Below are 26,280 nucleotides of genomic sequence, written 5' to 3' on the forward strand. Positions count from 1 at the left end.
TTGAGGACTCCTAAGAAATTAGAATAGCTTTAAGATAAAATGTACTTGATGAGAGGAAGATGATAGGAAATGTTCTATCTCATATAAGATACAATATTCTGTCTCTAATAGCTCTCAGTTTCTAGGGGACTTCTATTATGTGGCAATACAGTTTATTTATTTGGAGTCATGGTGTGAATGTGAAGCCTTTTACAGAATGCCAGATGTCTAAAATTGGTTACATTACTTAAAGTAAAAGTTAAATTAATAAATTTTAACTGGGAAGAGACGTAATTTTGGGGTTTGTAGCCGTATAAATGAAATGAGAAGAATGGGCAAGGAAATGGCAAGTACAATTTGCTACATAATCCCATAAATGTGACTATTTTAAACTGGAAAAAAAATGTAATTACCTTTGATTTACACATTGTTCTTCTGTTTTAAATGTCTTCCCTGACCCAGCTTTGGGAACTCTAGCAATAGCAGTGACACACTATAAACAGTGAATAGGTGAAATGAGCAGCTCATGAATACCTAATAGCTTGAAATTTGTTTGCATAAATGGTTCAACATTTATCAAACATATTTGAGGAAATCTGTGTAAAAATGAGTCAAGAGCAGAAATAACAACCAAATTAGTCAGATAGTTAGAATACAACATTCAATAAGGCCTGTTCTAATGAACATGTAACTTGTATTGAACTTGTACAGATAATGTGTTATTGCAAATCACCTCTGTTCAAGCCACAGGAACTTTGTGATTCACCCTTTTGTGATGCCATTAAGTTAATGTGGATGAGCAGTAGGACACCCTTCACAAAAGTCTGTATGTTTTTGGAGAATATGGCAATATGACCTGCATCTGGCCAGCTTTACCATTAAAATCTTATATTACAAAGTGCAGGGGCTATTAATCAGGTAAATCAGCATTTGCTTTATTATGCTTAAATATATACAACCCCACAAATCATCTTTATCCATGTGATGGTTTGCAAACAAAATATCGAGTGCTTTTTGACAAATGCAAGTGTTGCTCCCTTGATGGAAAAATTTATATGTAATGGTTTAACAGTATTATCATATACAGATACTACTTTTCTCCTTCATTTTTTAAAAAACATATGTTTGTACAAGCCCATCTGATCTGTATTTGCAGCCAGCCAGTTTGCATGTGCAAGCAGACTTTTAGGCACTTCACAGGACTAATGCAGACATGTTAATGTAACTTGCAGTTCCATGCAAGCATGTACAATCTGAAGTGTATGTATCCATTGAAGTATTGTAGATGCAAATTAGAAGCGTGGTCCCATGCCTAAATACAGAAAATATTTGCTTTAATAAGGAGTGGTCTGTTTTCTTTACACTAATAATACTAGTTGATTTATGGAGGCTTAAAAAAATTTGTCAGCAACCTACAAAATGAAAACTCCCTGCTGAGTTTATAGAAGATACTGCAGGGCTGTGCAATTACTGCTGTGCTTTATTGTTTGATGCGTTCTTCAGGGACCTCATGTTCAGCTTGAATAGAGATAGAGCTGGAAAAGTCTGCTAAGCTTAAAACACACACACACACACAAAACAAACCTTTTTGAACCTTTTTTTATTATTTAAAGATAATATTAGTGCATTATGAGTACAAAGGTTGCTACCTAATGAAAAGAGAGCTGCTGACATTGCTGGGAAGGTCAAGCAATACCCCACTCAAAACAACCCCTAAAACACGGGAGGAATTCTTTATTGCAAAAACTCATGTTTTCCTCTGAAAAAGGACACACAAAGAATCAAATCACCTGAAATAGGTGTTAAATAAATTCCCTAATTCAAACAAAGAAGTATCTTTTTGTTCAGAAGTTTCAGCTTTTTTTAACTCCACTTTTACACCCACTCCACTGCTATACTGGTACAAAGTAACACCAGACTAACCTAAAGAAATAGATGGGAACACATAAAAAGCACCTATTTTCATCTGCTATGGGATTTACAGCCATGACGCTTCTTGTGTTCCCTGAGACTTTTTATTACTTATGGTGAAGGATGACATCTTTATCTTGAATTGATACGTAAGCCAGCTCAGATGGATGTTTTACATGGCACTAACCAGCTTTGCACAGATGAAAAGGCAGACTCAAAAGTCATCTTTAGAGTGTTTTAATATTTGTTGTGACTGAAAGGCTTCCTGAGAAGACATTCTGTGTATGAGCTGGGCAGAAACTATAATTTCTGGACATTCTGAAATTAAAAAACAAAACCTAAAACTAAATAGAAAATACTTAGTTTGAATCTTCTTGTGAATATTTATTTAAATTCATGCTCAGAAACTCATTTCACTTTGTCTTAAAACTTTTCAAGAGAGGCTGGGTAACCCAGTGGCCCTTCGCATACTCATGACAGTTGGGAACAGATCTGTAGACTAGCAGAGATCCAGCATCTCTGCTTGCAGGTAGTTTATGTGGTCATACTTTTTAACAAGTAAATAAAATAATGGCAAAATTAAAAAGAGTAGTTAGCAATTGACACCATGAAGTACAGAAAGGTCTAGGCTGCAGAGGAGTTCCTCTAACTGAGATGAAAATAAAAATTGTTTCTTAGAAGCACTTTTTGGCAGAGAGTTGTGGTAAGCCAATAATAATTTGCAGCATGCTCTCTGTAAATGTAAGGAAGTACGTGCTCAGAGGCTGAACCATTGGTTCAATAAAGTATTCATTTGCTCCACTTAGAGGTGTTCATGTGAGTCAATAACTGACTGGGATATTTAATAAGGAGCTGTGCAGAGCTGTGCTGAACAGCCTCAGTAAGGTGGGCTGTGCTGTGAAGCTCCTCAAAAGCTGCTTTGTGCCACTTGCCAGGGCACAGCATTCTCACCTGATGTGCCTGGTGGCCACATCTGGCCAGATGTGTCCCTCTGTGTCTGTAGGGCCCTGGGAAAGGAGGACAGAAAAGTACAGGCTTGTAGAATGAGGAATTCACTCTGCTTCTTGCTATCTACTAAGTTTGAGGGGCCTTTACTTCTGTTGGCCACTTGTGTTTTCAGGATGATGTATGTACCTTACTGCAAGGAAGCAGTTAGACTAACCTCTTCACAGTAACAGTTTGTTTTATTTTGTGTTTGATTTAATTCAGATAGAAGCAACACGTTCACATCTCAGGGGTTTATAGCATCACTCAGCCTCACCATCTCAGGATGTGGAAACACAGAAGAATCTCAGCTTTCATTAAGAATTTTTACAGCCCTTTCCCTTGCCAAAATAGTCTGAAATTTATAAACCAGAAATAGACTGATTGTAAACCAAACTCCATTGAGTGACCAGGATCATCTTTTGAAGATGCAGTGCTTTTAGACATACATCTGTAAGACAGATGAATGCCTAGATCTAGAAAAGTGAAGCAATTGGATAGACAAAATACTAACACATTCAGGAATAATTACATCCTTAAGTAAATGTTTTAATATAAAGTGGGTGGATAATTTCACTGATCTACACTGATAAATGCTGTCCTGACTCTGTCTTTGTTGAAGGAAATACCCTACTAATGCTGTTAACCCTGTGTCTGTCTGTAATCAGGACATGGGAGTTCAGGTTTGAGTGCACGCAGCATGCTGCCATTCATCTAGGGGCCACATCCAAAAGCACAGCAAAGCCACAACCTGCAGTGGCGGCAGTGCGGAGAGCCATTTCTGTTAAATGCACTGGATTCTTGGATGCCTCCTGCTCCTAAATTCAGTTTTTGGATCTTTGCTGCTGTAGGTACTTTAGCTAGTTATATGAAAGCCAGTGTGCAGACACTTACCTGTGCTGCAGTCATGGCTCCTGATGCACTTTACTGACAGAGGTGTACCACTGCAAGCCACAGAACAAGGCAGTGCTTTGTTACACCTGCAAGTAGTTCTTGCATGTTAGCACTTCATTTGAGTGTCTTCACAGGACAGCTGTGGAAACATATAAATGGAAGTTTTAGTCATTAACAGTTTGTTTTGATTTTCTTGTCCATGGGCAGTGGAAACTCAGTTCTTATGGTCAGCAGTGGAGAATAGATAAATAAGTGTTTCAAGATTGCCTGGAGAAGACCTTCTCAAACTGATGTAGATCCTCCAAGGAGAAATGCAGAAGCCTGCTTTACAGGCCTATCACAGCAAATGCTTTTTGACTGCTTGCAGTATGAAGTTAACAAACAGAAAATATAGCTCCATAAAATCACTCCACTGTTAAAATTACACAACCAGACAGACACACAACCAGGTAAAGAATTAAGATAGCTTTTTCAAGCAAATGAAAAATAAGCATGCAAACAGAAATTAAGTAATAAAATGAAATTATTAATACTAAGACTAAAATACTAATGAAATATTTGATTAGAAGCACACTCTAGTCTGTTTAACATAAATTAAAAACAAAGAATAAAGAAAGCTTGTAGAAGAGTAATCAATAAACTAATAGAACTGGGACCCATTTGAAAGGTAGCATGTGATTGTTTTTTCTCTTAACAAATAGACGACTTCCGCTGACTTTATTATTCTTGACTGTGATATAATTGCATAGGTCTCACTGACAATGCTGTGAGTAACTTTTATTTAAGGAAAGCTATCTAACAATTAGTTGTTAGATAATGTGCTAGATTCCTAAATTATGTCCAGAAAGGAAGAGGCAAAAATAAATGGTTTCACAACCTCATTTTTCTAAGGTATTACATCTGAACATCTGCACAAACATTTGTGGTAAAAGAGTATTCTGGCTAAACTATCCAAATTTTAAAAATTTGTTGCTCTAGCAAAATATGCTAGAGTGAACTGCCTGGCTGTCACCCTGTCAGATCACTTCTGTCAAGAATATTTGTAGCTGAATTGTTGATATTCCTGATGAAACTGCAAATAGGCCAACTCTGACACTGATTTAGGTACATATATTTTCTTGGAATGAGCTGCAACAAGATGGGTTTTGATATAACTCTGTACTTTCTATACTTAGGAGGATGTGAGAATGCAACAAGTTAAAAAACAGGAGGTTCCCTATAGTAGAATGTTGTGGCTAAATATGCTGCTGCTTTTACTCTAAAACTATTTATATCACTTACACATGAACACTTCTCATGTAAAAAATACCCCAATAGACATTTTCTTGTGTGCTTTTAAATATTTAATACTCCTAAGCATGTGTATGTGACTTTATTTGCCATTGCAACCCAGCATCTTGATTTTTTAGGTACCTTTTTCTCATTCTATCACCTGAAGAAGCATTAGAAAAACAGTATGCGTGCCAGGTCAGGAGCTGTATCACAGAGGGACCTGCCTATCTGAAACTGAGCCTCAAGTTACTTTTTCACTTAATTTGTTGCCACCAGTGAGTTGAGAGGGGGCCTTTGTCATTTGTCAGTAGTATCTACTTAGTACTAAAAGAAATATATTTCGGATTTGGACAGACTCTTACATTCTCATTGCCAGGCATACATGATGGGTGAACATTTTCAGAACTGGAGAAAACAAACTGCAGATTGTTCAGTTTGTATGGGAGCCTTGAAGGGGGTGAGTTGCTCAGTCTAAGCAGCAGCTGTCCCTGCGATACAGCACATTAATTTTTCTGATCCAGTCTGAGGTGCCAAGCCTATAAAAAGATCCCAGGCATGTATTATTACTCCCAGGATCACCACAGCCTCCAAGTCCCAGCTATGCAACTGCACCAGTGACAGAGAGGCAAAGGAATGTGCTGATGCATGTTCATCGTATCACAAGAAGGTTTAGCTATTGACCCTGCTCTTTATCTCCCATTAGGTATTCAGGGAAAGGAGTGTTTTATTCCTCTTTAATTTTTGTTTTCTGCTGCTTGTTCTCTGATGCATCAAACCTGTTCAAAGTTGGTTTTTGCTTCCTGTCAGAGCTACTAAAAGCAGGTAAATGTCAAGGAGTTTCAAGAAGTCCCTCAGGGCTCTATATCTCTACTGCTTTACACAACTGACAAACCACTGCAGCACTGCTGTCCTGGAATTGTTCCTGACTTACACTCACACAGGGAGAATCAAATTCTGCTTGTTCTGTAGTTCTGAGTGTGACTGATACTTGTATTTTGTCATTGCTGGGAAAAATTAGGTACAGAGAAGAGCTTCTTGTCTTTCAGGTTGTAAAGAAGGGATCATTTTTTAAGCAAGTCTTCTTCATTAAGAATTTGAAGATATGTCCCTTCTAAAGATTTATATAGTATAACCGTTCATCTATGAACAACTGTGTAAAACAAATGAACAACAAAAACAAAAATAAATGTTTGATGAAAAGCCTCTGCTAAAAACAAACAAACAAAAAAATCTGGTTGACTTCATTTGTGTCATCAATTTGGAAAAAGCTCATAACCCCTGAGATGAAGACTGATGTAGAAGAAAAATGTTTATAATTTTCATTGTTGTAGAATTCCTCTTGATTTTGAGAAAATATTTGCAACCAAGAGAGTTTTCTTCTCCTCCCCCCCCCCGCACCCCCACATAAATGTATTGATTACGCTAGTAACATAAAAAGCATGCTTAATTTGCTTATGAGCATTTTTCTTGCTTGCTTAAGCATTCAAGTTCAGGGTGATCAACAGTTATCTCTCCTGACTGAAATACTGCCCATGTCTGCATTTCTTGTGAGAAATGACCAATTTCCCCCAAGAGGGCATAGAGTGGTTGTGCCTGGATCATAAAAGCCAGCAATTTGAGAAGGGAAAGAAAGGGTAAAGCTAATCCTCTCAGAGTTTAATCAAAGGGATAGTCTTCGCGTAAGTAGACCTTTCTGTCAGATATGTCTGAAGCAAGTTGAAGTTAAGCCTTATACCTTGCTTCCGTCTGACCTTTGCATTGCTTTTTTGTCCTAAGCAGCATGTTACACTGCTTTGATGTGCTCATCCTACCTGCAGAAAACTATGTAAGTGCAGCTGGTGATCAGAGTGTGTTGAAAGGAAGCTATTCTGGCAAAAACTAGAGAGTAGCAGTACACAAGGGCAGAGCTTGAATAAAAATAGGAATTCATGCAGCTTTCTCTGATACCTTCTCTATAGTCTACTTCGTGCATGACTTATATGTACATTTGTCATCATTTTGCTAGACAGATATGTTTTTCTGTTATAGTATCTGTCTTGTGATGATGGAAGACTGTTCTTTACAGTATACTTGATTTGCGTACCTTGCATCATTGTTTTCTCCCAGGAGATTTAGAATGGCTGTTCATACATCTTTTTCTGTGATACAACTGGAAGTTTCTATAGTGAACAGAGAAATCAACTATTCACCTTTTTCCTCCCTGCTTTTAACCAGGTAGACAAGAAAATTGTCCGCACAGAAATTGGAGTGCTTCTTCGCCTTTCACATCCCAACATCGTAAGTTCAGCTATGTTCCAACCCATTCGTTTTTAAAAAATAAAAAAATAAGAATGCCTGTATTCCCAAGAGCTCCGCATGGACTACTGTGGTTCACCTATATAGATTTGTGAGAGTCTTAGATTAAAGCTTTGGTTTCTTCTCATGTGCTCATTAGCAATTCATTATGCAAGACTGTTGAATTATACTTTAAAGTAAATTATTGATGTTCTTACAGAGTTCAGTCAGAAACTGTGCAAAAAGAGCTCTGTAAAGGATAGGAGAAATTTGGCATTTTCAGTCTTTGGGGAGACTTCAGCTTACTCTGAAAGATTTACAGAGAGTTATTGACGAACGCTAAAGAAAGTAGATTCTAAAATTCTTGTATTACGTAGAGGTTGCAGAAAGATTTATAGCAATGAGCAACAAAAAGGGGAATGTAAAGGGAGTAAAGCCAGAAAAATAAATAAATAAATAAATAAAAAGTATGAGAGAATGTGTATAATAATGTGCTGAACTGCAAAGTAAATGAGACACCAACTTCAGCTGGTATCATCCTCTGCTTTACTGTCTAGAGTCTGTGTCTTTCTGTTGGCCCCATGATATGCCAAACAAGAAGACAAATACAAAAATGAATCCTTTTTTTTTTTTTTTTTTTACCAGATAAAACTGAAGGAGATATTTGAGACCCCTACCGAAATCAGCCTTGTTCTGGAATTGGTCACAGGTGGAGAACTATTTGACAGGTAAGTTGTCTGTACAAACCTCACTCTGTACCTCCCTCTGGGAAGTTATAGTCCAGGTTTTTGCTCTGCACATAGTCCATGTGTCAGTAATTACTGGAATTATTTAATCAACATATGATTTATTCACATGAGTAAATATTTGCAAGAACTAATTGCAAAAACATATTTGGAAATGTGATTATCAGGATTTTGTTTTGGAAATGTTACATGCCTAGAGAATGGAAGAAATTGTCAGTAAGTTCTGAAGAGCATATGCAGTGCAAGAAAGGTGTTCAGCAGGTGTTTAGTATTAAAGCATGCTGAAACAGACAAAAGGCAGGGAAAACTGGTAAAATCACATTGACAGGTCATCATAAAATGTGGTAGGTGGCAATCAGCCAGCCAGGAGGATCGTGTTATGTCAGATAAAAAGTTGATAAGCAGAATAGCAAAAAAGAAATATTACTTGATAGTCATTCTATTTATAAAACCTCTCCTTTTGTTACAATGGTTCTGCAAGACAGCTATTGAGTCTGAAAGTAATTTGTTCATGGTGCTGCACATCCTTGTGGAGTATACGCACATACTTAATGTTAAAAAAAAATCTATGATAGTGTTGTGACGATACTCTGCTGTTGTAGATTTGATGTTTGTTGTTGTTGTTGTTTGTTTTGTTGTTGTTGTTTTTTGTTTGTTTTAGAGCAAGAGAAAATATGAAAAGCACTTTATACTGGTTTGAGTAAATCAGTTAGTTTACTGAAGTTAGATTACAGAAAGTACAGGAAGGTACTGTGCCTTCAAACTCATGCAAGGACAGGCAATTTAATCTTCCTTCTTTGTTATTAAAGTTTAATATTTTAGAGGACTGTTATATAAAGCATGCATTGAAGACACAGTCTGAAGGGTTCTTTGACTGAGAAAACAAAAGCATACTCTTCTGTATACTGTGTTCATAGCTACAGCCTTGAGATGAACTACTTCTGAAATATAATAACAAAAACAACTCCTCTTGTAATGTCTGTGGTTCAACAGAAGAAAGGTGCGTGGTCTCTCAATAGTTAGTCAAAGCAATCAGGACAGATGTGCTACAAGTTAAACAACCAATAAGCACCAAGCTATACAGGACCCTGTGCAAGATGACTTACCTTTCACATAGCCTTTTGTATATCTACATGGCTTCAGATTAGGCATTTTTTCAGAAGGTTGAGATACTATACAGGAGTGTTTAATGAGAGTTTGCAAAGGGAAGAACACAACTAGGCCAGTAAAATATTTACTTTCTGAGCATCAACTATGTGTGTGATAGAAGAATCATAGAGTCATGGAACAGTTTGGGTTGGAAGGGACCTTCCAGACCATCCAGTTCCAAATCCTCTGCCACAGGCAGGGTCATCTTCCGCAAAACTGGGTTGCTCAAAGCCCCATACTGCCCAGCCTTATACACTTCTAAGGATGGGACACCCACAACTTCTCTGGGCAACCTGTCCTAGTGCCTCACCACCCTCTGGGCTAAATAACCCCAGCTCTCTCAGCCTGTCTTCATAGGAGAGGTGCTCCAGCCCTCTGATCATCCTCATGGCCCTCCTCTGGACTTCCACCAACAGACCCATGCCCTTCTTGTGCTGGGCACCCCAGAGCTGAATCATCTACTCCAGGTGGGCCTCACATGAGCAGAGTAGAGGGGGAGAACTGAAAAGACCACATGTGATCTGGGATGTGGCACTGTGTTACATGACAGAACTAGAATTCAATATTGGGACATTTTCAACATTCTGTCGTCTGTACTCAGGATATGATTATGGCATTTGAGTACTCAGGTTGATCTTTCACCAAAATCATATGCTTAGTGGCTTGGTTTACAAGCTGGGTTACAAGTTTACAAGTTTGGTTTGGTTTTACAGTTTGCTTACAAAAAGCTGCCTGGCATTGACTGAAGAGAGATGCTTACTAGAATTGCGGTGCCCCCTTGTGATGCTACAAATGAGAACTAATACTATGGAGCTCTTCTGAGTTAAGCCCCCTCCTTTTCTCCATATATAACAAAACTGGAAACTTTCGCAATGCAGTCTTATCTGGTATGTGATCTGGAAAAAAAAATAATAAAATTATTTTTAGCTGTTAAAATAGCAATTGAAGTATTACTTTGCTCTTCAAGCTTAGTCCAAAAAAAACCACCTCTAATAGAAATATGCAGCCAAGATGTTCTACTCTAATAACATGAATTAAATGGTAGCTGTCCCTTTCTTCTTTTTCAGCAGGGCTGAAGGGCTAACTCTTGTATTATGAGATACAGTGGCTGTCTTTTGAGTTTCACTGAAAATAAACTTCGCTTTCTTAGAATTCCCCTTTCATGCTTTACCTTTTCAATCTGTATATCTTTATATCAAGTATGAAGGATAACATCCTGAATATTCTGACATAGCAAGAAGCTCAGTGCACTCCCTCCACTGTGCTTGCATGACTCCTGTCTCAGTCTAAAGCCAAACAGCTCTGGGAAATCTCCTGCTGGACAGTGAGGTTGTGTCAGATATGGATGATAGACTTCACGAAGTCTCAAGAATCTCCCTTGTTTTTGAGACAAGACACTGTACAGAGAGCATGTGGGCAAGCAGGACTGTGATGTGGGCAGGGACCACCCCATGGGTTTGCAGGACCTTACGTGCTTGGTGGACAGCTATATGACTTTGTAAACCACCTGCTATACACAGACAGCAAAGTGACTTTTGAACTCTGAAGGAGCTGTCGTTTGGCCTCTTCCAAATTATCTGCTAGCGGATGATAGAACTGGATCAATTACACTGCTGTATCTGCTCTCCTTGCTATGAACACATTCATTGGTGTTACAGGTACTGCTCATTCTGATAACATTAAGATACTTTTTTTATTATCTGTTTTACTGCTTTCTGCCATTTGCCCATTCTTCTTTTACACAGTATTTGAGCTACAGGTGAGCAAATTTGTTCATACACTCTTTCCCCTTATCATAAAGGCAATTTTGAAAATACCCAAGTCAGATTCACTCTCTGGAATTGTACTACTTTTCCTGATGTTCTGCAGGTTTCATGCCACTCTAACACAAACTTCCTTCACCATATTTAGTATTTCTATCATATAATCCATGTTACTGCTTAAATAACCTATCATATGATGGTCAATTATGTTACCCCAAAGACAATAAATTCAAACAAAAATGTCTGTTACACACCTAGCTAGTATAATTGGATCAAGTTGGTTTTGCTTGTATATTTAAAAGGCTGTTTCTCAGACTTCATAAGTCACATTGTAGGCCATATTCTGATATGCCATACACAATAAATACAACTGCACACCAAATTGGAGAAGTTTAAATAACAATACTTATTGCTAGTTTGCATGATGACTTTCATCACCCCAGTAAGTGAGCAGTAACAACGGTTGTGAAATAAAACAAACCAATGACCAAAACAGAGAGAACACCAGTAAGTCTAATAGGTGTAAATTAAGTGAGATTCTAGTTCATTCCTAAAGCTGTGTCTCCAGCCCAGTTCTGGCAGACATGCCTTTAAAATTGTTTGGCCTTCCTCTTTCTTTCCTGGGTGTTTGAAACAGCCATGCATGCTTGAAGAACATTTTAAACTATGGCATTGTGACAGAGTCCTGAAGGACAACTCTGATGCTTCTGAGCATCCTGGCCCTGTTATGTCTAACAGCACGTGGCTACGTTTCTTGCACTGCTGCAATACTGATGCCAGTCTTCACTGGTGCTGGGGCATGATCTCACTGAGAAAAACAGAAATCCAGATGTAACCCAGCTATTCAAATGCATGGTACACTGATTGCACTAACATTCGTCCTTGCTTTCTCTGTCTGCAAGACCAGTCTCTTAAGGACCTTTTTTCTACTACATTTGTGGGTAGGAAATTGCAGGGTGAGGAGAAAGTGTAGGGAAAAGATCAGTTTTCATCCCTCTATCATATCACCCTTCTCACCACATCTTCTTATGAAGTGTGTCACTGAGTTCAGACCATAGACACATCTCTTATATGAGAAGTCTGAGTGATGGAAAGAAATAATTAAATTGAGTTTTATTATTTTTTTGTATGACATTATATCATGCATACAGAATAAAATGATAAACCCTGTGTGGATACTTTAAAAGGCAGATTTATAATCAAAAAGCTTTTCTCCATTTCACCTCTTCTCCATTTCAAAGGACAAAGATAATGGCAGAATTGATGGAATTAAGCCTCTAAATACTCTCAGACAGATAGAACTGAATTCAAGCTCAAATAAATTAAATTAAACATTTTAATATAAATTTAAGATGTCCATGGGAAAAAAAAAAAAAAAGAAAAAAAAAAAAGTTAAATTCAGTAGTGGTCAGGGAATGTAGAATGACTTGACACCATAAAAATTGATGTCTTTTTCCTAGAAAAGATATTAGATTTGACTGTTTGATAGAACCAAATTGTTCACCAAGCTATTTTTTTAACACACTGATTAATAATCAGTAAGCTTTAGACTGTTGCAAGTTTGTTTACATATGTACTCAATCCTCTCATATTCTGTTAAAACCTTTGATTACTTTCATCACTTTTCTTTACAGTTCTTTTCTATAAAATAATGACCTAAGCTTGGTTCAGTTATATTTTTCTCTTGTCTCTTCCTTTTACCCTCCATCCCTTCATCGCTCTCTACTTAAATGTAATTGCTGGATACTTTGACTTTCTTTTCTATTGGATGTGTTTCATCAGATTCTTCGTCCCTTTGTTGATCTGTTTTTGCTTCTACCAATTAGCCTCTTTATTGTGACAGGCAGTAATAGGTCTTGCAGTTCAATGAAGTCTGGTATCTGTTTTTTATAAGCTACATTTTCTTGAAGTTGGTCTTTTCCATTCAGATTTTATTGATATGTATTGCCTTTCAGCTGAATCACTGATACATCACATTTACAAATATTAATTTCAGCAAAAGGCTCTACTTTAAATTAAAAGAAAAGAATAGCTTTACTTAAACGTAATTTTGCTCAAAATATGTGCAGATTGATAAGAATAGTTTTTGTTAGCCTATTTCTTTTTTGTGTTTGAAATGATTATGATAATCCATATGTTTTCTTTGTCTATACTTTGTCATCTTGACCACAGGCTCTTTTGTTTCTTTCTTCGTTTCATTAAGTACATCAACCATTGTCTAAAAGTACTGCCTATGGCCGACTACCTCTTGGTTCACTTTTCATTTCAGATTTCTTATAATTTCCTCTGAAACATAGATTTAAACTGATAGTACCTTCTTTTATGGTAGCATATATAGGAATTACTTTTTCTAAAGAACTTGCCTTTTTAAGAGATACTGAAATGATTGCCTCTTGTGAACAAAATTTCCTGAAGCCTTCTTGTTTCTGCATCTGGAAATTAGAATTGCTAAGGTACATGTAAAAGAATAAGAGAATTTACTGGTCCCAAAAGTATGGGTGTTTCATAAATCAGTGGCAGAGTAGTATCTTTTATTTGTTTCTGCTGCCTGGTCCCATTAAGTGGTGGCAATTTGTCTTCTGAGCATGAGTCACAGCAGTCCTTTGGATTCTATTTTACATAAGGAAGATAGAGCCTCCTCACTTTTTCAGGACTGTGAAAAAAAAGAAAAGAGGAAAAAAAAAAAAAAGTCTGACTGGCTTCACCAAATGTGCCCTATTCTATGAAAAACAGAAGGCAACACACAAATTGGCTCTAGTAAAAGTGCTTACTGATGTCATAATAGCTCATTTAGTGTCTCTTGATTTCAGCTGTAGTAATGATAAAAAACAGTAATTTACAGAATAAAGAGGTGTGTGTTATGGCTCATTTGTAGGCTTTCTAATGTAATTTGATATTTCTTTCCTGTACAGAATTGTAATAATGCCTTTAGATTTGTTTACAGTCAGCACCTTATTCTCCATCACTAGCCACAATTGCTCTAAGTCAGCCAGTGTCTATTTGACTACAATATTCTCTTCAAGACAAGAAATACAAATCATTTTTGAAATGGTTGTATATAAGATACGACTTACGGTGTGGTCAGTGCTTGCACTTAGATGAAATACCAGGCACCAGAGGACACATAATTACGGCTCTATATATATGGATAAATGACTCAAACAATGATGATGGTGTAATTATAATACTGGCTGGCTTCCTGCCACTCTCTAATTGTGAACTGATGTAACATTAAAGCTTGCCTGGTTCTTAACTCCACCATGGAAGCCTTTTCATTTAAAACATTTTCATTTAAATTCTCCTCTTGCCTTTTGTTGTTATTGCTCAAGAAACAACAGGAATAGCTTTGCAGGGATTATTGCCATGGGTTTGTCCTAGTTTGGATCAAGCTGTATGCCATTAACCCATTCAGAAAAGGGGGCAAACGTTTTTAAGGGAGAACAAAACAGTGCCTGTGAAGCTCTAAGTTCCTTAAATACCATCAATACTGAGACTCTTTGCAATTCCACCATCACTAGCAAACTTTTTCTGCTATGATCTCATCTCTGTAATGGAATCATAGAATGGTTTGGGTTGGAAGGGACCTTCAAGACCACCCAGATTTAAACCCCCTGCCATGGGCAGGGACACCTCCCACCAGACCAGGTTGTTCAAAGCCCCATCCAGCCTCACATTGAACACTTCCAGGGATGGAGCATCCACAGCTGTTCTGGGCAACCTGTGCCAGTGCCTCACCACCCTCAGAGTAGAGAACTTCTTACTTACATATAATTGAAATCTTTTAGTTTAAACTCATTACCCCTTGTCTCAATGCACTTCCTGATGAAGCATTCCTCCCCAGCTTTTGTAAAAGCCCCTCTTAAGCATGCAAAGTTTCCTATAAAGTCTATCCAGAGGTTTCTCTTTTCTAGGATAAATAAACTCAGTTCTCTCTGTCTTCATAGGGAAGGTGCTCCAGTCCTTTGACGTGGACCATCATGGTCCTCCTCTGGACTTTCTCCAAGAGGTTCATGTCCTTCTTGTTCTGAGGGCCCCAGAACAGAACTCAGAGCTCCAGGTGGGGTCTCTCAAGAACAGATTAGAGGAGGAGAATCACCTCCCTCAACCTGCTGGCCACACGTCTTTTGATGCAGACCAGGATACAGTTGGCTTTCTGGGCTGCATGTGCACATTGCTGTTTCATGTTGAGCTTCTCATCAACCCACAACCCACTGCTTCTCAGAGCTGCTCACAATCTGTTCTCTGCCCAGCCTGTATTTGTGCCTAGGATTGCCCTGATAAAGGTGCAGGACCTTGTACTTGGCCATGTTGAACTTCAGTATTTTGTCACAGGCGCACCTCTCAGCCTGTCCACATCCCTCTGGATGGCATCCCTTCCCTCTAGTGTGTTGACTGCACTACAAAGCTTGGTGTGCTGAGGGTGCACAGAGTTTCATTGTCCTTGTTACTGACAAAGATGTTAAACAGTGCCAGCCCAATACTTACCCCTCAGGAACACTACTCGTCACTGATCTCCAGCTGGACATTGAGCCATTGACCACAACTCTTTGAGTGCAACCATTCAGTCAATTACTTACCCACCAAGTGGTCCATCCATCAAATCCATGTGTCTCAAATCTAGATATAAGGATATCATGGGGGAGTGTCAGATGCTTTGCACAAGTCCAGGTAGATGATGTCAATTGCTCTTCCCCTATTCACCAATGCTATAACCTATTGTGGAAGGCCACCAGATTTGTCAGGCATGATCTGTCCTTAGTGAAGCCATGTTGGCTGTCACTAATCTCTTCCTTATTTTCCACATGCCTTTGTATAGTTTCAAGGAGGATCTATCTCACAATCTTGCTGGGCACAGAGGTGAGACTGACTGACATGTAGTTCTGTGGGCCTTCATTTTTTCCATTTTTAAAAATTAGGGTTTTATGTTTCCCCTCTTACAGTCAGTGGGAACTTCACCAGACATCCACCACTTCTAAAATATGGTGGGCAGTGGTTTAGCAACTTAATCCACCAGTTTCCTCAGGACCCATAGGTGTATCTCATAAGGTCCCATGCTCCTTCAGGTTCCTTAGCTGGTCTCAGACTTGTTCTTCTCCTACTGTGGGTGCTTCTTCATTCTTCCAGTCTCTGCCCTTGCCTTCTGGGGCCTGGGCTATGTGGCTGAAACTCTTGCTGGTGAAGACTGAGGAAAAAAAAAAAAAAAAAAGTAGACATATTATGTAGACACGTCCTGAATGCTAGGGAAGATAGACATACGCCTCTGTTAATTTAAAAAGAAATAGGATCAAGTCCTTGCTGATTTCCTCAATTATCTACAAAATTAGCTTTCAAATTTGTTTGAAATGCAGAGTTCTTAACAGCTCTGTGCAGGTGACAAGGTTAAGTATATACCTACAGACTCTATAACTGTAGACTATAATGTTTACAGGAAGTGTCTGACAGACCCAAGAGCTAACATTGTTTCTCCTGTGCCTTGATTAAAGATCTTTCCTTAAACTATAAAAACAGTTAGGATATGACTGTTTCGTACATTTTATTTCTCATTGATTTTTCTAATTATTTTATGACAAGAGTACAATGGGAAGCCAAATATTTCAGGAAGAAGTACAGTTATCCTAAATATTCAGGGCACCAAAATTCTTGTCCTAAATGACAAGTTGATCGTACAATGAAAACCTGAAAAGTAAATTCTTTTCAGCTAATGTACTTCTCAGTTCAATGTTGAAGCTTAACTGCTGGAGTAAGGAACATATTACAACATCCATGCACTCTTAAGAGGTGCCAAAACCACTGATGGACTGAAGAAGGTGAACCTTAAATACTCCTGAACTGATTATACAAATGTTCTTATGCACTGTGACATAAAGGGATATATGTACATTTTATATTATGTATGCCGTATTCATCTTCAGAATTTAATGGCCATGTGCTTCAGTCTTTTGGGGAAGGTAACAGTATGCCAGAGGGAGCTGTAGTGCAATGTGGACAGGACAGCTACAGCGGTGCTTTTTTAACATGGAGGGCTGAAATGAGGTTATTTAGCTGAGCTTGGGCAGTATCTTTCAGCCATTAAAAACTATTAAAAATGTCTTGAACCATCAAAAAGATGATTAAACTGAAATTAAACTCTGAAAGATGAACCTATGTTTTTAAAAATGATGGACTGAACTGTTCTTACTAATTTCAGTGAAGATGGCTGAACAATGGCTCCTTCTGAAGATGTGGCTATACTTTTATATTATCCAGGCTTTTAATGGTTAAATCCTGTTTTAGCTAAGAGGGTGTTTTTTGGGCTTCTTTTTTTTTTTTTTTTGGTTCTGTGGGTTCTGTAGAAATGCTCAGTAGGAAGTAGAAAGAATTAAAAGTGGGGAAAACAAGCATCAGTACAAATTATAAGAAATATGGAATCTTTCCTTAAATTCTCCTGCATGCCATGCTTTTCAGAAACTACCACTTATCATTACAATGATGGAGGAAAAATGGATTTCCTAAATGATTGTAGTGCAACATTTCATTTCTAAACAAGCTGTTGAACAAAAAATGTCTTCTTTGATTGACCTGTAGACAGATCCAAAGCTAATTCTGTATATCCCATTATCTTTTTTCAGATTAAGGGCAGACAGTTTGAGTCATTAGTGATGTACAGCTATTCTGTAAGGAATTATGAGAATGTTCATAAAACAATGGAAAATCAGATAACATAATCAGAGCTGTGGTATTTATATTTATTACTTTTCAGTGCTGCATTAAGGAAAATACATAAATAGTCAAAGAAAGGCTTACATTTTAACTAAACAAATACATTAAAGCAACAAGGAATTGAAACCACCTAGGTACATGTACAAGCCAATATATCTATGAGTCACTCATTGAGAAGGTGATCTTCATGGAAACCTTTTTTTTTTTTTTTTGCTTTTGAATAAAGTGATGTCATTTTTTTCCCATTTCTGACTAATTTTCAGTCTTATTTTACTTTGTAGAATTCCAATTTCATTTTAGAATTACCTTTGCATAAGAATTAAGTGAATATATACAGAGAAAAGCTCCATGGCAACTAAAGTATTTTAGATAAATGAACATTGATTATATAAAAGCAAATATTTTTAAAATGGTTTAGAACATACTGCCCTTGAAACAGATCTTGTATTTTTATAGGCTAGTGTCTCATTTATACTGTACGTGATGTAATGGGATGAAGACCACTCATAATGTGTTGTGAAAGTTTAAGATAAAACTCAGCCAGAGACAGAATGAAAGTGATCCTGAGAATAGTGTTTATTTTTCTGACATTGTGGTATTTATAAAGAATAATCAAAAAAATATATATATATATCAAATATGAACTTAGCATGAAGAAATAAAGAGAAATTATATTGGAAGCTGGTAAGGTAGTATAAAGTAGACGTGAGATTTTACTCTTTAGGACAACTAAATATATTCAGGAGGCCTTTTGCAAGCTGAATTGTATGTTTCTCGATCTATTTAATACTGAAATATATCCAATTCCACTGTGTGGAGAAATATTATTTATAGCAACAATATTAAATGATGGCTAGAAATTGCAAATTTTTGAGTAACTGTTTAGACTGATTTGCATAATAATTAACTTAATTTATCAATCTGAAGTAAAGGAAGCAAGAAACAGACTTTCCATGCTCAGCTTTCAGGCTACACTAGAGGATGTGTAGGGTGGGTTGTGTAGGTAGGAAGGGAATTAAAACTAAGAATAGGAAAACGAGTCAATGTAGAGAGTGGAGGAGGAACAGGTCAGTTTATTAAAGTGGGTAAGATTTACTTGGTCACAAGGAATCACAGGAACAGTTTTTGTTTAAAAATGCAGAGATGCTCTTTGCACGGGATTTCCCTTCCCAAGAAAAGCAAAACTTTCCCAATAGATTTTTAGTCTTTGGGTGAGGGAGCTGGTGCAGTAACCTTTTCTAGTGTATTTTGTTTCCTCTACTGTATTGCTTCTTCCACATCCTGGCACAAGTTATAGCACCTGCTGCTGTTCAGGGCTTGGAGTGATGCCAGGACTGTACTGAATGGACAGGGATGGACACCCAGCCCCTCCTCATGCCTGGCCAGGACCTCGATGGAGGGGCAGCAGTTGACTTGGTCCTTCTGTGATAAAATGTTGACTTGCTTGCTTTAGTAGGGGATTGGTTGTTCCCACTTGTTGCCTAAAATGCTTGTCATCAATCCCCAGATACATCTACCAGACACGTGTACATGTGTCAACTGCACAATTGTATGTCAATATAATTTTAATACATCTCTAAAAATGGATTCTGAAATGACATGTTGGGATTCCCCATCTCTTTCCTCATTGATTTTTAGATCAAATGTGTTTAGTTTAACAGGACTGCATTCCTGCTTTTATTGTTTTCCACATGAGTAATATAGTTTCTGCAGAGCAAGTGTGGCCACATTTTTTTGCAGTGATACCCTATTGATTTCAGTGGCTTCATATGAATGTTAAGTAGCAAGTCATCAGGAGAAGGTCCCAACAAGAGTAAAATGCAGTGTATGGTCCTTCCAAATTATACTGCAGGCTGCAGTTGTGGGATGAACATCTGTAGGACTTTATGCCAATGCTGATATAGACTCTGATGAAGATGTACATAATGAAAACATTATAAGAAGCAAAGGATGCTTCACACTTCCATAGTAGAGCAACAGGATAGATGTCCAGAGGCTACACTGCAAACTGCCTGGAAAACTAAAGGATATTGTCAGAAGCCTCACAGTACTCAGAATGAACAGAAACATTACCAAGGCCAGGTGGGATCTGGCAAGTGATACTGCAAGTTATTAAACATTTCAGTATGCATTTTTAATGACCATGTGGAAGCTGCCAGATTTCATCTGCCTGCTGCATAGACAAGAGTGTTAATCACAGGAGAAAAGTTGCAGCCTTTCCCCGGGCTACCTTTTGATTTGTGGGGCAGTGTGCCACTATGGATGGTTTTGTTCTTTAGCTGAGCACTGGCATCCCTAGCTACCATACAGGAGAGCAGGGGAGATGCATTTGGGAAATGCTTCTCCTTATAGCAGGAGTAGGTTTTGTTTCAAATTCATTCATTTGTGCTTGGAAAGGTAAGGTTAAACCAGGTGGCATTTTAGGAGACTTGCAGCTTGATGTCCATCAGTATATACTCTGTTAGGTGTGTCTGGCCAGGTACAAGTGTAAACAACTGAATTGGCGTATTTCATTAAATCTGTATGTACAGGCATGGATGTGGTTCTATACAGGTAGGTATGGGAATATAAATTGTCTATAGCATTAGTATGATATTTTTGCTTGCTCTAGAAAGTCATTATTGATGTGAAGTTCTGTCTTGAATTTGCTGAATGTTTGTGCCAGCAAATTTAGTGTTCTTCCAACCCAATTTTTCTTTGACTCTTAACATGGGATTTCTGTATCCATTCTTTCCCATTCCCTTCTGCCTTCCTACCAGTTTTTCTCTCAAACACTCTTCTGGCCTACCAGGCTCTTTCATTTGCATATCAAAGACAGGATTTAGTTAGTTCCTTACCATTACCACTCTTGTTTTTCTGTCCTCTCAGTGAAGGCTTGATTTTTTATATTTTTTTTTTCATCTAGGCATTTCTTAAAGATCATTCTGTAAGCTAGGTATAAATAATTGTTTAATTTCCATAATAAAAAAATAAGTCATTCCTGCAAGTTTCCTTCCCTTTACAGAAAAAAAAGGGCAATGAGTCAGTGTTAAGCTGCCAGCTGAAACTGAAAAATCCTTGTAAAGAAGCTTCACTAGTCTCAGGTAGCAAACTGGCACACCTACCCTTTGTCTTATGTAAACTTATCACAAGGAGGATGCAAAAAATAGATATGCAGATGATACCCCAGCTTTATTAACAGACCTAAACTACAGGAGTCTTCTTTCAGTACTATTCCTTACTGCCTAAGAGCTGGTTTCAGTTTTAAAGCAGAATACCCTTAAAAATAAATTTTCATCTGTAGTATGAATAAGTATGTCTTATTTCATTTACTGCTGTTACAGAAGACTAGGCTTTCTACTTGCTGGATTATCATTAATTAAGAGTAAGGTTTGTATTCTCAATCTCTCTGGGCTCTAGACTTCTGAAAAATGAGTAAGATAACTGCATGTGACATGAGGTGTAATTGGCTTGCCAGTGCATGTTACTCACATGTAACTTCAGCTGGCGAGCCATGCGCATTGCACAATAATTTTACAGTTGTCTTGAATTGCTCCCCTGAAATATGGGCCCATGATTCATTACATCCATTTACTGTAAATTGTAAATTCACAGTGTCTTCATCTTCAGCATCTGTGTGCTTCTTCCATTGAGTGTTTAAATGTAAATAATGGAAACAATATCCTATCAATACTGATACATAGTTGTGTGAGGCAGGGAGTTCTGATCTACATGTGCTGGTCAGGGTGCCCGTCCTGAGCATCTCTTTGATCTCCCGTGTTTCCAGGAGACAGGCAATTGGTAGCTGCATTTTCAGCATTTGCTGGGAATTGACAGGAAGACAGGAGCTTTAATATTTCTGTGATTGTGATGATTGGAGGAAAAAAAAAAAAAAAAGGCTGCGTGGCTCCATTTAACTTTTTTTTTTTTTTTTTAAATTCTTATCTTTATCTGTTTGAAAAAGAAAGAATAGAGCAAATACTGGACTATAGACCATAAAATCAGAAAATCAGGCATTTGTTAGATGGAGAAAGGTATATTGAACTGTAACTGAATTGCCATGTATTTCTCTGATTGTAAACACCTATGTTGGAAAATCTGAGTATTTCAAATCCTGGTGCAACCTTAAAACTGTCTGCCTCCTGCCTGGACCATGTCCAAGCTGAGATACACAAGGTGATCTTGCAGCTATTGGATTGTGTTGACTCCAGCATGAGCAGGGTGTCCCTTTCCCAGGGGATGTATGCATGACCGGAATTGCAACTAAACCCTGAGAGCTTCCAGCAGCTCAGCTGGTGTGCAGCACATCCATAGACCCCATGCTTTTTGTTCGCTTGTTTGTTTGTTTTTTGTTTGTTTGTTTTTTTCCCTACAGCGCTTTGTGGAATATATTCTAAAAGCTATGGCAATTTGGAAGCAGGGGGTCAAACTAGCACAGCCCCTCTGCTGTAGCTGCAAGGACCTACCAGCAGTGGGACACTCCCGCTGCCAAGCCTCAAGAACCTGGTCATTAGCAGGAGCAATGTGATCCCAAAAGTGGCAGCAGGGAAGCACAGGCTTTCTGGTTTCATTACCTCATTACCAACTTTGAAATGTTGTTGCTGTCTGCCATGCCTTACTAAAGATTGTAAGCTTAATAAAATTATTATGTTGTGAATGTCTTTAATACGTTAAATCCTGAAAGACAAGGGCAATGTTTTTAACATGTTTGTTGTGGTATGGTGGGAGGAGCAGGTTAGCACCCAAAACACTAGCAGGGAAGAGGGATGGTGGGATGGGAGTGAAGTCAGTGTTCTCAGAAATGCTTTCAAATGCTGAAGACAGGAAATTGCTGGCTAAACCTAAATACTTTTCATATAGATTAATAAATACTAAATTCAAAAGAAGGAGGAAGCCAAGACACTACAGGGTAACAAAGACCCAGGCAAAAGGGTCACTAGGCTTGGTTCTCTCAGTGTAACCTACCAGACAGGGATAATCCAGAGCGCCTGAGGTAGCAAAGAAGAATTGTGCTTTCAAATGTAATGTGGCATTTGATTGCATACTTTAAAACTTCTTGTCTAAGAGAAAAGGGTGGGATGAGTAGGGAGAAAGGAGGATACTGTTCTTGGTATAAGCAGAATCCAGTCCTGGACCCTGAGGCAGGAGGTCTTTCCAATAACTCTTGACTTCAGACTTTTTAGGCTTGTTCCTCTCCAGATTCTTGAGGTTCTTTGAGCATTGTATTCTAATATTAGTTTGTATGCTTGCAGATCACTTGATGAAATACATGACTAGGCAGCACAGGTTCAATTTCTAGACATTATCTATGTTTTCTTGGGCTTCAAAAACTGAATATGGTGAAAAATCAAAACTTCAGGTCAAAGATTTAACCTTTTAGGTCAAATTCTTTGAGGGAGAATTATTCTGGTTCAAAAATAATGTGTGTAGTTAAATATGAAGGTAAAAAGACTGTTGGGTTTCTTGCCAAACCATTATTATGGACCATTAATGAGTGTTAGTGATATGTTCTTCTTTTATTAATTTCTTACATGTCCCTGTGCAAATCTGGTTCTCCTGCTGTTGAAATGAACCGTGCATTCATGTTGTGCTTTATTCCGTAATGTCAATTCCAATTATTGCAGAACATGTGATGAAAATCCCGAGTCAGCACTCAGGCCCATGTTCTTCCAAAAGTGAAGCATGCAGTAACGCAGCAGGGCTTTAGCAGGGCAGCCCAGAAAATGGCATTAACCCATACTGCAGGGAGATAACATTATTAAAGAAGAAAGTTGGGGTTTTGTTTGTTTTTCTGTAAGTGACTTGATGTAAAAGCAAAGGCAGGGGGCAGAGGAGATTTTTCAGGATGTTCAGAACACATAGTAGTTGAACTCAAAAACTACATGTGGTCAGCATGTGTACAAACACAGTATTGCATGTAATTTGTACAAAATAAATATAGTATACTGGCAGTTTACATTAAGAAGAAAAAAATAGTTTAAGTTTTAATGAAACTGCTTTTTTTTTTCCACAACAGTGTCCTGATTTCCTGCAGATTAGGTACGAAAGACAATTGTTCAGGCTGTGATACTGAGTGGATAATTTAAATTTGGTAGATTTTGACACCAACCCTTTCTTCTATACAGTTCAGATCTGTGTTGACAGGGTATGATGCTTTTTTTAAAATAAATAAACAAAGGAGGTACAGAGAGAAATGTAAATCTGAAGAAGCAGTTCTTGAAGGATGCTTAGTTTTATATGAGAACAATTCAGATTCCATGAGTTTTAGAAAATTCCAAACTCTTTCAGCTGTATATGTATGTATTATTTCTTCTTGCTGAGTTGATATCTCAACTTCAGCTTCTCATTTAGCTGGAATCAAAGTAACCTGAATTGCAAAAGGGCTGTTTTCTATGCTTTAGAGGGCACTCCAGACTCCCAGGAGTATTCAAATTTGATTGTTGTCTAGCTCATTTTTCAAAAGAAGCTTTTGACTGCATAGTTTATTTACCTTGATGCATAATCCTGAATGCAATTTCTTTCATTGCTTTTCCTGTAGGATTGTGGAAAAGGGTTATTACAGTGAACGAGATGCTGCTGATGCTGTTAAACAAATCCTGGAGGCAGTTGCTGTGAGTATTATCTAGCCTTATATGCTTAACATCTAATTTTTCACCTGTAATGGCTCAATAAATACTTAGGTATGAAAGAAACAGAAAAATTCACTGGAGGTAACGCACACAACTTCCTTCCTGTAATTATTTTTGTATTGATCTTTTTTTTAAGGTTGTGGCACTTTTAAGGGTAAAAAGTGGCATAGAATGGCAGTCAGCAATACGTTTAATACTCTGTCATCTATTCTAGTGACGTACATACTTTGTCCAGTCTCAAAACCCGATCATTTTAGCCCTAAAAGTAATTTGTAATCACTGGCACTTGTGTGGCTTTTTTTTTTTTTTTTTTTTTTGCTTGGAACCTTAAAGAGAGTGCATTACTTTTCCCTCAAGTTAAAAGGATAATAGATTGACTAATCATTTTAGATGGTGTAAAAAGTTATAGGAATTTGAATGAGAGATTCCTGCAGAAGATTGTCATGAAAATAGATATGCTTCATTTCCAGTCATTGCCTGAAGGTGACCCATCACAGTTTCTGATGTTATGCAGAAGCGATAAACAAGACTCGTCACAAGAAAGTGTGGACTATAAGGAAGGTAGACAGCATAGTTTAAAACATGCCCAACCAAAAATTAATTCTCACTGTTCTTCAGATTGCATATACACAAAATGACAGTAGTACTGAGAGAGGGCAGAATAAAGCATGGGCCTAGTAGATTGTCTAGCTTTTACCTCTGTATTTTGTATGGTTTTCAAGAATTTGAATTTTTGCACAACTATTTCATATTCTGCCACCTAGAGGAAGGTAGTAAGATTTTTGAGCAAAGAAGATGATGGCTTCTAATGGCTGCATACAGTATTTCTGCACACTATCTCTTTTTCTTTGTCACTTGTAATCTCCCATATGATCTCACACTGTATGTTCATCAAACCAGCAATCAGATGCTGGGAAATAACTAAGAAATTAATTTCTTGACTTTCTAGTCTATATACTAGCACTGATGGCTTCCAGGGCAGATGACAGGGACCATGCTGGACATGAAGAAACAGTCCAGTTGGGATATTCAGAGGATTTCAGATAAATAGAAATATGGAGGCTATTTTAACTTGTGATAATAAGATGTTAGTAAGGATGTGCCTGACAGTCCAAATTCAGGGTCAGCTGCAGGTATTTTGGGTTGTGACATTTTGTGGTTGCCTGTAGCAGATGCTTGGGGTGAAGCAGTCAGGTAGCAGAAAGACTGCAAAGATCTTGAAGCAGACATAATCACTCAGCAGTGTGCAAATAATGCGGATGGGATGTGACTGACTTTGTCTGTATTCCTAGAGTGTGGGACTCTTCAAACAAACAAACAAACAAACAAACAAACAAACAAAAAAACCTGAAAAGAAACATGCAAAAGAGAGGTGGATGGCAGTGTAGAGCAGGAATTGTACAGATTGTTGGAGGAGATGTAGTGTCTCAGAGGTGCCAGGTGCTCCCCAGGATAGGACTGGGGTGATGGCTGACGTCTGTGGAAGGTACCTAGTAGTGAGAAGAAGTTAATGTGTAGTCTAAATTATATATTTAAGTTTAGTGCACAACATAATCTGTTTGTGTTCTTAAAATTAGGTCAGATTATTATTTTTTTTCTGACTTTTTCTTTCAGTGGGAGTGCCCCAGTTAGGTTGGTTCTCCATTATTTATCCATCTTTTTCTGCAAAAATGTGGTTATGTTTTTCTGAAAGATGGTTCAGAAGACATTTCAGCTCTTTATTTTAAAAGGCAGGAAGAAGATGAAGATCTCCAGCTTGTATGAACTGTATTAGCTTGGTTAAAATTAATGGAACAGAAATGTACAAAAGCCAAAAAGCTGGACTTTACATGAGCATGCACTAGCTCAAGTTTAGATTTTATAGATTGTGGTACTAGATCCCTGGTTAGAAAGTTTGTATTGATTTTTGCTTTTACACCTGGCACTCAATATCCATGCCAAAGCTATGAAAGATGTGGAAGTGGCTGTTCCCAAACTGGGATCTTTGCAGCCCAACTGAGA

General features: G+C 37.8%; 1 protein-coding gene across 1 annotated transcript in view; it reads left to right on the forward strand.

The window, feature by feature from the left end:
* CAMK4 (calcium/calmodulin dependent protein kinase IV) overlaps window positions 1–26,280 on the forward strand; it is a 156,217-nt gene that overhangs the window by 79,598 nt on the left and 50,339 nt on the right. Inside the window, exons 3-5 of the mRNA XM_032205478.1 lie at window positions 7,255–7,317; window positions 7,960–8,042; window positions 24,189–24,261. Of these exons, the coding sequence (XP_032061369.1) occupies window positions 7,255–7,317; window positions 7,960–8,042; window positions 24,189–24,261 (219 nt within the window). The remainder of the gene's footprint in view (window positions 1–7,254; window positions 7,318–7,959; window positions 8,043–24,188; window positions 24,262–26,280) is intronic.

This window comes from Aythya fuligula, chromosome Z (genome assembly GCF_009819795.1).
Source record: "Aythya fuligula isolate bAytFul2 chromosome Z, bAytFul2.pri, whole genome shotgun sequence".
Classification (NCBI taxonomy): Eukaryota; Metazoa; Chordata; class Aves; order Anseriformes; family Anatidae; genus Aythya; species Aythya fuligula.